A 12,389-nucleotide genomic window follows, 5' to 3' on the forward strand; every position below is an offset into this window, starting at 1 on the left:
AACAAAAATCATAAAATTAAAGTAAAATATCGTAATTTAAATAATGAAGAATCTGCCAAACAACCGTGTTTTCTCTAAAACGTGTCATGTACATTTCTGTAAAATTGTGTTTTTTTGCACTTGAATTAAAGGTGCCCTAGAATGAAAATTTTAATTAACCTTGCCATAATAACAAGAGTTCAGTACATGGACATCACATGCTGTGAGTCTCAAACACCATTGCCTCCTCCTTCATATGTAATGAAAAGAAACCACGGAAAAACACTTGCATGAAAAACACCACGGAAAAAAAAGTGATTCTCAACATAATGCCAACTGTGATGCAAGCATTGGGGATCATTTATATGCACGCCCCCAACATTTGCATCTGTCCAAACATGTGCATTGTCAGGCGGAACTGATGGAGCCGAATCATCAGGACTGCAGATAAACAAGCATCACACGAGGATAGCAAAAACAGCAGATCTCATTGACACATCATGTTCCAGGCTGTGCAGGGGATGTGAGGACGTATATGTCAACAGTCATGGTTGAGTTTTATTATAATCGGAAACCACAACAATTTAATTCAAAATCGTTTGTTTGTTCAGCCCATTTCAAGCAAGCTTCGCTCAGTGTCTTAAACTGAAGAAAGGGGCATCTATATTCCTGCAAGCAGTAGTGATTCATCCACTTATTGACTTTTAAAACAATTTCTGATTCAATTGAAAGTTTCTTAGAGAGACTGCATTGTCTAGATAACGCAAGATGCTAGTACAGTAACCACAGGAAACTCCAAGTACCATACAAAACTAAATAGTGTAATGACAAAAGGTTAACTTTATTTTGTATTACAAAATACAACCTACAAAATGCATACGTTGCTTACAGATCGTTCACTCGATCCTTCTAGCAAACGTTTCCACCATATAAGTTAAAACGAGAACGACAGTCATTTGACAACTCTATTCATTTTGTAAAAATATAAGTTATATTTTTGAGAAATGAAGGCCTATGATGTTTTTGCATGCTTGTATTTCCGAGTACATCACAGTCACTGCGTAGCATACATTGTGACTAACGTTATATATATGCAATATCGTTGAAGACAAAAGTCTAAAATGTAGACATCACGTGAAACTTCACTTGCCGATCCAAAAAGGGGACAGCGGGATTAAGCATTTGAGAAGGGTGGGAAATGCAACTCAAACCAACCGTCGCTTGTAGGACAGTTCTAAGATCTCCAGCTGTGAACTTAACCAGTAATCTTCTACAAAGGCGAAAGGATTCTGGAATCAGTTTCGTGAGAAGATAAGTTACGTCCTGCCAATTAAGAACATCGAGGTCCGTCAAGAAAAGTGTCGACCGCTCAATTTCTCTCTGGTGGTAGCCTACGGGTACGGGCTGTGGACAAGGATTTTTATAATGCATAAATAATGTGTGAATAATGCAGGCCTACTTTTTGTAAGCAATTTGCAAAACGGTGTTTTATTTCACAGAGGATCTTCAATAAAAACTGTGAGAAATTGGAGCTCCAAAACAACATGGAAAACAACGTCTGTTTCGGAAGATGCGACACATCGCCCTCTAGTGGGGAAGACGGTGGCTCCTCCTGTCATGGTCATCAGTGCTCTGTGCTTACCGTCAGCTAAACATCAATGCTAGCCTAGAAATCTAGACGCACCCTAGCGGCAGCAAAATTAATTTGCCCGCAAGTGATGTGGGTCTGGCTTGTCAGGCTACATCAATGCACTGGCAACATCACAAAAATTGTAAACATAATAGAGGACTGTCAATGCAAAACAAAACAAGGACAGCATTCACTTCCTCGCAGTCCTAGCTGTTCTGGTTGATCAAGCGCTTCTTTCAAAACAAAAATTACTCTTGGTTTAATACTGGCTACACACCAGCTTTGACAACTGATCAAAATAGTTGCATTTTATGTTTAAAATATAAGCTAAACTTTTTCTTTCTGTTTTCAAATTAAGTAACATGATTTCAAAAATACTTTTTTTTTTTTTTTTAACCTCCACTACACTCTCAAAGCTAGTATTTTTGCACTAGAGACATTAAAACAAGAACTTACTTAACATCTGGAACAAACGCGTATAATAATTTTTTTTTTTTTTTTAAATTCCCCGTATGTCAGGTTTTGAGGCAAGCGCCTATCTTGAATTAATTACGTGTATAACCGTCTGATAACCGTCACGAGGACGAGGACGCACTGAAGGTCTCTTTGTTTAAATTAGCTCAAAATTACTATCAGATGTAAGTAATTACCTTGACAAACTATACATCATTAAAAAGATCTAAGACTAAAGTTTAATTTTTTTACCTCTGTTTTATTCTCAAAGTCTTATAGTGACCGTAATGTGTTAATATGTTCCAGGAGTTATGAATATGATCTTGGGCGTCGCTACCTTTTGATTGTAATATGCGCGTCATTTGCTCCCATTCATAAAAAAATCCTCCTTGGTCGTCATGAAGACACTCGACAAAACAACTTCCCTCAGGGCTTTTACTTCAAAAGTGTGCAGATGTGGAGAAATATTGATAGATTCTCACACGTTTGAGTCAAATTTCTATACAGAGAAGTATTATTTATTCAATCTTTATCCAAAATCCGCGGATGTGTGATTATGAGAGCAGTAGGCTGTGATATGCTGTGTTTTCAATTCATTCTGGCAGCCGGAGGGCGCTGGAAAGCTGTACTACTGAAAATTCACCCCATGGGGAACACATGAAGAACAGACACACCATGTGACATTCAGGAAGTATCTGACATATGGACATATCCACACAGCTCCCTGGGATCGTCAGATCGCTATTTTATGCAGATAGACACGTTTTAAGACAATAAACACACAATCGCGGCAATATATGGTTGGTCTGTGTTCTTTATGCCATGTTGGGTGGTTTCATAATAGATGATATTTATAATGCAATGCTATTCCACATAGCTTTTAGCATTGTATATTTTCTGTCAGATTTTTTGACCCGAAGCTATATGAGATCACATATTGTTATATAAAACACTCTACATATAAAATATAAAGTGATATGAAGCAAGTTTTGAATAAAACATGATTTTAATCGTATAAATTGTTGTTTTGCTGGTGTGCTAAGCTAACATGCTAGCTTGCCCTAGATGCACCTGCCACTGAGTAAATACTTTATTTTTATGAACATTTCCTAAATGTAAAACTACTGAAATGCTTATTTGGACGAAATACATTCAATAGAGTCTCAGTGAGGGTAAAGTGAGAGGTTTGATTTAGAAATGAGGTTTGAATAGAACAGTTTGAATAGAGAATCGTTAGTAATTATAATGCAGACAAAAGAATAATAATTGGAGCCATAACCAGTCCGCAGAAGTGTGAATGCCGGGGAGACAAACTGAATGGGGCAGTTTGCACCTCTAAACAATAGAGGCAATACAGCGACTGAAAGCTGAGAAGATGTGGCAATAAGCATCAGTTGATATTTCAGCGATATCTCAAAATAAAATCACATGAAACGATCTTGTAAAACGTTTAATAAAATGCAGAGTTTTAGACTGATCATCTTCAGATCTGAAATATAACATGGTCAGACTTGTGGCTTTAGCTGTAGTGCATTTCTAGATTTCTCCAAGGCCCACTTCAATTTTATTTTCATAAAGATATATCATACAAATAAATTTCTAATAACTTTACAAAACTTTGAAGCTTATTATAGCTTTTTTTTTATTATAAAAAATATTATCATTTTGACTTTACAGTAAACTGCCAGGTGTCTGCTTTCAAATGAGACCATAATTATGCTTTTAGTGCAAAGGATTCACAAACTGTATTTGTTTTAGTCTGAGTATACATTTCTTAGGATTTTTTCAAAATGTAGAAATCAGCTTAACAGGTTAACAGGACGTTAAGATGTAAGTTTAAGTTTTTGTACCCGTTGTAACGTAGTAGTTATAACCTATCTTATGAAATATTTTCATCGTTTTGTCATCTATTGTATATCTTTTAAGGGTACATGTTGTAAGTTGGTGTTTATTGGTATCTTTTTGTACACTATTTTGCTCTCATATGTAGTTTGCGCCATCGGTTTCAAACAACGTATTCTCGCGATAACCTGGAAGTGTATGTGAGACTACGAGTCGGATATCCGGCCTCTTTTCCGTGGTGGACTCCAAGCGAGAAAGTCCTCCATAATGAAGGTAGGAGGACTGAAAATGCTATTTTATAAGTTTTGTTATTCGCATTGGGGTCAAAATATAGAAGGGTTTGCACTTTACAGTCTCAAAACTATCCGATGTACTTTTCTGAATCGAGTTAGGCTCGAACAATATGAGAGATGGACGTTGATTTTGTTGGATCAGGAGGACGCCGTAGAAGTGCGGCAACATGGCAGCTACCTTGATAGACTTGCAATGAATAAATAAGGAAACTATAAAGTTGTTGCGGGTAATTATCCAGCTTTGTCGCTAATGGTGGTACGGTGAATTTAAAGTCAGGACAGTTGTATTGGTTGTCAAAACTACAGAACTGTTCTGTAGCATTAGCGGTTAGCTAGCAGAGACGTGTCAGATGAAGACCTAACCATTTTTGATCATTTGTATAAGAAGACCATGGAATTATTCCTGGTTTGTGTTTAACTATTATAACCACAGCACACGGAGTAATTCTATCTCTTGTCCAACTAGCTCAATATCTCGTTCCCCGCCACTGGCTGCCAAAAGCTGATAGAAGTGGATGATGAGCGCAAACTGAGGATCTTCTATGAGAAGCGCATGGCCACAGAGGTGGCTGCAGACTCTCTGGGTGATGAGTGGAAGGTGAGTAACGTTTGTGTTGTTTCCAGCATTTCAATGCTTAACGTGTTTTATAATTGACACTACATGCCGGTAAAGTTTACCTCAAAAGTACTCGCCCTCATGGCCTTCCAAACCCATACGAATTTCGTTGCCCTTCGGAACATACATTAAGTTTTTTAAGAGATTTCTGTTCCTCCATTGAAAATATATTAACCAAAAACAGTTTAATCATATTTGAGCTAAATTTTTGCCATAATGTAGTGCTCTATATATGTTTGCTGGTCAATGTTTATATGTTAAAAAAGCTCAAATGTTCATTATCTAAAGTAGTAGTCTCTGTTCAAGACATGGACTTGCGATTTATTTGTATTTAAATAGTCTGTCTTTGGGTAAATAACTTCAATGAGGGACAGAAAGCTATCAGATTTCATTATACACATCTTCATGTGTGTTCTGAAGTTGAACGCAAGTTTTTGGGGTTTGGAACTACTTAAGGAAATGGTAACATTTTTCATTTCTGGGTGAACTAAACTTTTATGGGAGGCTTTCACACTTGGTTTGATTGCTCCCTTTGCCCCTGCTGGACTATGTTCAGATTATGGGCTTGTCTACACCTGGTCACTTTGTGTTTTTACTGTTCTGAATGCCATCTGATTTATCAAAACTGTTCCATGTACACTTGGTCACAAATGTGTCTCTGGAAAACGGTGGAAGCTGAGCTCTCACACACGTCCGCTCCTGCCCTCACACATCCATGCAAATTAAGAATTACTCCCATTAGGGTGCTGTCATTCTTAAAGCCATTTTTAATACCAGGGTATAGTATGGCCAGGTTTCACAGATGAGGCTTAAAGGACAACTCCGGTATGAAATTAACCTAAGGGTAATTAACAGATGGTTACCGAGTAGATTGTTCTCTGGGATGCCTTTTCATGAAAATCGAATGTAAAGTTTTATCTTTAAAAACAGATTATCTTATAGCGCTTGTCTATGTGGCACAGGGTAGTGAAATTAAATTGCTAGTTATTACCACTAACAAGGGTCAAAACAGCCTCACACTAACACAGTAGCATAATGAGGGTCCCTACATGCAAACCGAAGCATTGAGAACATTGTAAGTGTACAAAAAGTTTAATAAGAAGATACTTTATAAACATAATGCATTATGCGTTCACGGATAGGCGCTATCTTGGAAAACAGTCTCGAAGAAACGATCCACGCGCGCTGTCCTAAGAAATGTAATAACATGGACATTTTTATTTATTTATTTTCTGTTGCGTTCAGTGCTTTCTTCTGGAAACAACGGAACATGTTATTCCAGATCACAGTTCATCACTTAGTACAGCATTCTTGGATTGATTCGTCGATTCTTTATTGTCAAAACATGACACTCTTCCCACACAGGTGAGCAATTTATTAAATTAATAATATATATTATATCAATATATAATGTCAATATTATATATTGATGTAATATTCGTCTGTTATATCAACTTAACCGTTTGTCTACCGCATCAGATGTCGACGCCGTCCTCTCCAGCAGCTGAAATTTGTTTACGGATGCCATAGCAACTCTAGACGGCCACCGGGACCTATACTAGTGGATTAGCAGTCGAGTCAATTGGTTGTTCTTGGAGATAGCGGGTTAACTCCGTGTCAGCGCGCGCTCTAATCGGTAAAGGGGCAGAGATTCCAGACCACCGTTTATTAAAGTGATGATCTCCAAGAGTTCTCTTCTTGTCAGTAGCCCCCGAAGCACCACTTATTCCGTCTCCGTTTTCCTCGTCAGCTGATACAATTTCCCCCCGGAGTGCATCTTTTTTTTATATATGTTTGTAAAAAGTATTTTAATAACACTGTTTTGGCAGTGACATAGAAAACATAGAAAACAACCCGTGGACTAAAACGCAGCCGGCAACACAGTGCAGTTGAGCTCTGTTGACATTTGACAATGCGTTGCTCTGATTGGTTGTAGCTCTATCCAATTGAGGTCTTTCCTGGTTCGGTTGAAACACGCCCTATAATCACAGCCCAATGGAGCAGTTTAAGACTCATATTCTGACTAGAATTCAGTATGACCATGTCAGGCTAGAATATATCAATAATATCATTATATATTGTGTAAGTAGTAAAACACTAAAAACGCAAACGGGCAAAAAAAGGTGTTTTAAGTTAAGAAACATTGAGGTTTTTTTATTTTTTTTTTTTACATGCCTTAGAAAAACTATATAATGGTTTTTTTCTTGAGATTACAGTAAAAGTGACATTTAAAGAGCTGTGTGTGCAAGTTGCTTTCAGTTAAAACAGCTCAAACATGCGTTTTAGTACTGAGCACCGGTATCATACTCTTGCTCATTTTGACAATGGTTACATAGAAAAACGTTGTATCATACAAAATGAATTAAACATGGTTCATTCTGACTGGATGAAATTGTAGTCAGAAGCTAAAAAATGTTGGAATAATTTATTAAAGTTGATGGATGATTTCAGTTTTTGTGGCACCTGCAGACCCTTTTGGCTGGTTGGTAGCTAAAAAGGGGGGACAGTTGGTGCCTACAGCAACAGTGGAGCTGCTAACGGATAACAACCTGTTCATATTAGTGGCTGGTTGTACTGCAAAGCTCTGTCAAACTTTGTCCAGTGAATCTGGACATCATTATAAAAGGTGTCGATTTATTAGATGTTGATTTACATAATCGCATCCCTAACATCTTTCTACCCATATCTTTAATCTGGTGGTTATGTTGTGCTTTTTGTAGCTTGACAAGTGCCTTAAACATGAGACACTTCAGTTAGATTAGTCAGCCTGCATTTAGTTTATTATGGAAGTTATGGTGTGGAAAGATTTAAAATATTGATGGAATCATTGTCTGTGGACAAACTACATGATTTTCTGTGAAATGTTAACTCGGACTGCCCAAAATCTTTAGTCCGTCTCTGACCTTCAGCAGCTATCATTGACTGCAAAGCTGGGAAAAGGTGTTGGTCTATTACAGCCCTAAAATCTGCTAAAAATAAAAAATGTTTCATGTTCTCTCATTGAATGAAATCATAGTCTGAAGCTAAAAAGTCTGTGCTATCTATGATACACTTCAAGGGATGGTTCACCAAAAAATGAAAATGATTTACTCAATTTATTCCAAACATGTTTGTTTTCTTTGGCTGAACACAAGATATTTGCTGTACATGTGACTTCAAAATCTTTCAAACTGCTGCTAACATTTACACAACGATTGATTGTTTATTTGTGTTGTAGGGCTATGTTGTGCGCATCAGCGGAGGCAATGACAAACAGGGCTTCCCCATGAAGCAGGGTGTGCTGACCCACGGACGTGTGCGTCTCCTCCTCAGCAAGGGTCACTCCTGTTATCGCCCTCGTCGTACTGGTGAGCGCAAACGCAAGTCTGTCCGGGGCTGCATCGTCGACGCCAACCTTAGTGTTCTCAACTTGGTCATTGTCAGGAAGGGTAAGTACTCCTAAAAGTAAGCTATAATTTAATATAGGATTTTATCCGGATTGTTCACAGACAGCTGTGGGTTTGCTTTAAAGGGTTAGTTCACTCAAAAAAGGAAATTGATATCATTAATGACTCACCCTCATGTCGTTCCACCCCTGTAAGAATAAAAACGTCCATAATAAAAACATCATCATAGTAGTCCATATGTGACATCAGTTAGTTAATTAGAATCTCTTGAAGCATCGAAAATACAATTTGGGCCAAAAATGGCAAAAACGACGACTTTGTTCAGTTTTGTCTTCTCTTTCGCGTTTGTTTTCAAACCTCATATAAAGATTCAAGTGGTCAAAAATCAGCTTATTGAGTAATGATTCGGATCGCCTGTCACATGATTTCAGCAGTTTGACATGCGATCTGAATAATGAACAATACGCTGATTCATAACCATTTGAATCTTTATTTGAGGTTTCGGAACAAATGCGTAAAAGAAGGCAATGCTGAATAAAGTCGTAGTTTTTGCTGTTTTTGGACCAAAATGTATTTTTGATGCTTCAAGAGATTCTAATTAACTAACTGATGTCACATATGGACTACTTTGATGATGGTTTTATTCCCTTTCTGGACATGGACAGTATAGTGTGCATACACTTAGATATGCTGTTGGACTAAATATAAAATATCTTAAACTGTGTTCCGAAGATCAACTGAGGTCTTGCGGGTGTGGAACAACAAATAGGGTGAGTCATTGATAACACATTTCATTTCTGGGTGAATTAACCCTTTAAGAGCCATTCCATCAATAGAGCAATTGGACTTATTCATAGAATTAAATCTTTATGAAATGTTCTGCGCTCCAGTTGCCCTTTTCTGTTTCCCTAAAGGAGGCATGACTACTTAGCCTAGTATCTTAAGTGACAATTGCCATGTTATTTGTTGCGTAAAGAACTGTTTATCTAAAAAAAAATTATGCTTGATTACATTTTATTTGTGGCACTAGCAGACCCTTTTTGCCTGTTCAGTAGCTTAAAAGGGGGGACAGTGTGGTGCCAACAGCAACAGTGGAGCTGCTAAACGGATAACAACTTGATTATTGTTTTAAGTGGCTGGTTGTACTGCAAAGCTCTGCCAAAATTAATACATTAGAAAACGAAAATTGTTGCAAAAAAGGGATATTTAGCCAGCTTTGTCCCCAATGCATAGCCTATTTGTGAATGGGAGTAGAAATTATGTCCATAGCATCTAACTGATCTATCTATCCTTCAGGTGAGAAGGATATTCCTGGGCTGACTGATAGCACTGTCCCTCGCCGTCTGGGACCCAAAAGGGCTAGCAGAATCCGCAAGCTCTTTAACCTGTCCAAAGAGGATGATGTCAGGCAGTATGTGGTCAGGCGACCCCTCACTAAAGAAGGTACAACTGCTAATGCTTAGTATTTTTGGTCGTGTTGATTTCATCATGAGTGCTCACTCTGCCTGTTATCTTGATTTATTAGGTCACAATTATTGGTTGCCCAAAGGCCCATTTTATTTTTTTTAAAACAATGGTATGTATGATTTTTGCGGCACTAGCAGACCCTTTTTGCCTTTTCAGTAGCTTATAAGGGGGGACAGTGTGGTGCCTACAGCAACAGTGGAGCTGCTAAACGGATAACAACCTGTTCATATTAATGGCTGGTTGTACTGCAAAGCTCTGTCAAGCATTTTGTGAATCTGGAAATGTTCTCTATGCAAATGAGCTGGGTCCTTTACATGCATTGAGGTCTCATTAAGAGTTTTAGTCAAAAGTTTATGAAATTGTGAGCACTTGTTTATAAATAGCATAAGCTGGAGGAAATGGTTTTAGTGACATTTTTTTGGAAAATGCATACTTTTTAGATACGTTTTATGCAAATAATTGTTCTCTACCCAGATCTTTAATGTGGTGATGTTCTGCTATTTGTACTGTCAAAAGTGACTACTTGCATTTTAATGAGTCGCTTCAGTTGGATTAGACTGTCTGCGTCTAGTTTATTACCAGAACAAATGGCTCAGAAAGATTTAAAATACGAATCCATCACTTATGGGTGATCATGCTCTTTCTTAAAGGCAAGAAGCCCAGGACTAAGGCCCCCAAGATTCAGCGTCTGGTGACGCCCCGTGTGCTGCAGCACAAGCGCAGACGCATTGCCCTCAAGAGACAGCGCACACTGAAGAACAAGGAGGAGGCCGCAGAATACACCAAACTGCTGGCCAAGAGGATGAAGGTATGAAACTGGTTTCAATGTTTAGTGGAAAGATTAATTGATTAGTGTTTTCCTACAATTTTATCTTTGCATGTCTTAAGATAAATGCATGGATTGAATCTTCATTAATGAAGAGCTGCAAAAGTGTTAACTACAAACAGTGTAAATGAAATGTATATTGTGAAAAGCTTAATATATATATTTTTTTTTTTGTAGGAGGCCAAAGAGAAGCGTCAAGAACAGATTGCTAAGAGACGCCGTCTCTCCTCACTGAGAGCCTCCACATCCAAGTCAGAGTCAAGCCAGAAGTGAGAAATGTACCTCACAAATAAAACATTTTGTTGAACTTTCTATATGTTGTTGCGTTTCTTCATTAATCCTTGGGAGTGGTATGAGTTGAATTTTTTATGTCTTTATGTTGGCTGTGCTACATTTATTTTGCAATGCGATCAAGATGACTAGTTAAAGGTCCCGTTCTTCGGGATTCCATCTTTCAAACTTTAGTTAGTGTGTAATGTTGCTGTTAGAGCATAAATAATACCTGTAAAATTATAAAGCTCAAAGTTCAATGCCAAGCGAGATATTTTATTTAACAGAAGTTCCCTTTCAAAGCCTACAGCGAACGGCCGGTTTGGACTACAGCAGGAAGTGCAGGGATGTAATTATGTCACTAGAACTGTTTGTTGACTAACACGCAAAATAGGGGGTGTGTTGTTGCTCTCCCACATGGAGAAGAGCGCGCATTTAGCTTGCATCTCCCCGTTATGGTAAGAGGCGGGACCTTTCCGGGCAAAGTGCGCTAAGCTGCTGTTCAATCACAACACGCGAAGCGCTGGCCCAATCAGAACTCGTTACGTGTTTCTGAAGGAGGGACTTCATAGAACAAGGAAATCATCAGGCCTTTTTTTGGATGGAGAGAACAGCGATAAGTAAATTGTGTGAAAAATACAGTTTTTATTTTTTTTTTTTTACACGTGAAACATGAGCTCATGTTATATTGCACACTGTAAACATAATCAAAGCTTCGAAAACACGCGAAGAACGGGACCTTAGTATTTACACATTTTAAACATGGTACCTTTACATTTAAGCATTCTCATAGCATTTCTTACGGAGAACAGATCTAACCTAGGACCAAAATAAAATGGGAAAAGCATCGAGTCAAATTTGTATTTGTTTATTCCAATATTGGTGTTACTGTAGTTTTATGCTCGTCGGCACCATTTATGACTTGCCAACATCTAAAATGCCTGAATTAATCTTTGATTAACCCCAATTTAGATCCTTTTATCAGGGCAATAACAGTGAAATTATAAAAGCTAGCTCTGTTCTACCCCATGTCCAAGAGCTCAAGTAAATGTTAAAGGGTTAGTTCACCCAAAAATGTAATTTGTCATTAATGACTCACCCTAATGTTCCACAGCTGTAATACCTCCATTCATCTTCGGAACTGTTTAAGATGTTATATTTTAGTCCCAGGGCATATGCAGTCTATGCACACTTTTCTGTCCACGTCCAGAAAGCTAAAAAACATCATCAAAGTAGTCCCTATGTGACATCAGTTAGTTAATTAGAATCTCTTGAAGCATCAAATACATTTTGATCCAAAAATATCAAAAACTACGACTTTATTCAGCATTGTCTTCTCGCGTGTTCCTCAAATAAATATTCAAACGGTTCTGAATCAGTGAATCGATCAATGGTTCGGATCGCCGATGTCACGTGATTTCAGCAGTCTGACACGTGTTCCAAACTGCTGAAATCGTGATATTTTAAACAGTGTTCCGAAGATGAACGGAGGACTTACAGGTGAGGAATGACCTTGGGGTAAGTCATTAATGACATAAATTTCATTTTTGGGTGAACTAACCCTTATGTCTAGTACCTTTTATGTAGCCTGACAAGCCAGACCCACACAAGATGTTGGGTATAGGAA

At 38.0% G+C, this 12,389-nt stretch overlaps 1 protein-coding gene across 1 annotated transcript; it reads left to right on the top strand.

Annotated features, from left to right (window-relative positions):
* The first annotated feature begins 4,037 nt into the window (after nucleotides 1-4,037).
* rps6 (ribosomal protein S6) lies at nucleotides 4,038-10,804 on the top strand. Its single transcript, XM_067441137.1, has 6 exons — nucleotides 4,038-4,177; nucleotides 4,664-4,795; nucleotides 8,031-8,241; nucleotides 9,496-9,642; nucleotides 10,317-10,474; nucleotides 10,670-10,804. Exons 1-6 carry the CDS (start codon nucleotides 4,172-4,174, stop codon nucleotides 10,763-10,765), a joined length of 750 nt encoding a protein of 249 aa, XP_067297238.1. The 5' UTR covers nucleotides 4,038-4,171; the 3' UTR covers nucleotides 10,766-10,804.
* The last annotated feature ends 1,585 nt before the right edge of the window (nucleotides 10,805-12,389 follow it).

This window comes from Pseudorasbora parva, chromosome 4, assembly GCF_024679245.1.
Source record: "Pseudorasbora parva isolate DD20220531a chromosome 4, ASM2467924v1, whole genome shotgun sequence".
NCBI lineage: Eukaryota > Metazoa > Chordata > Actinopteri > Cypriniformes > Gobionidae > Pseudorasbora > Pseudorasbora parva.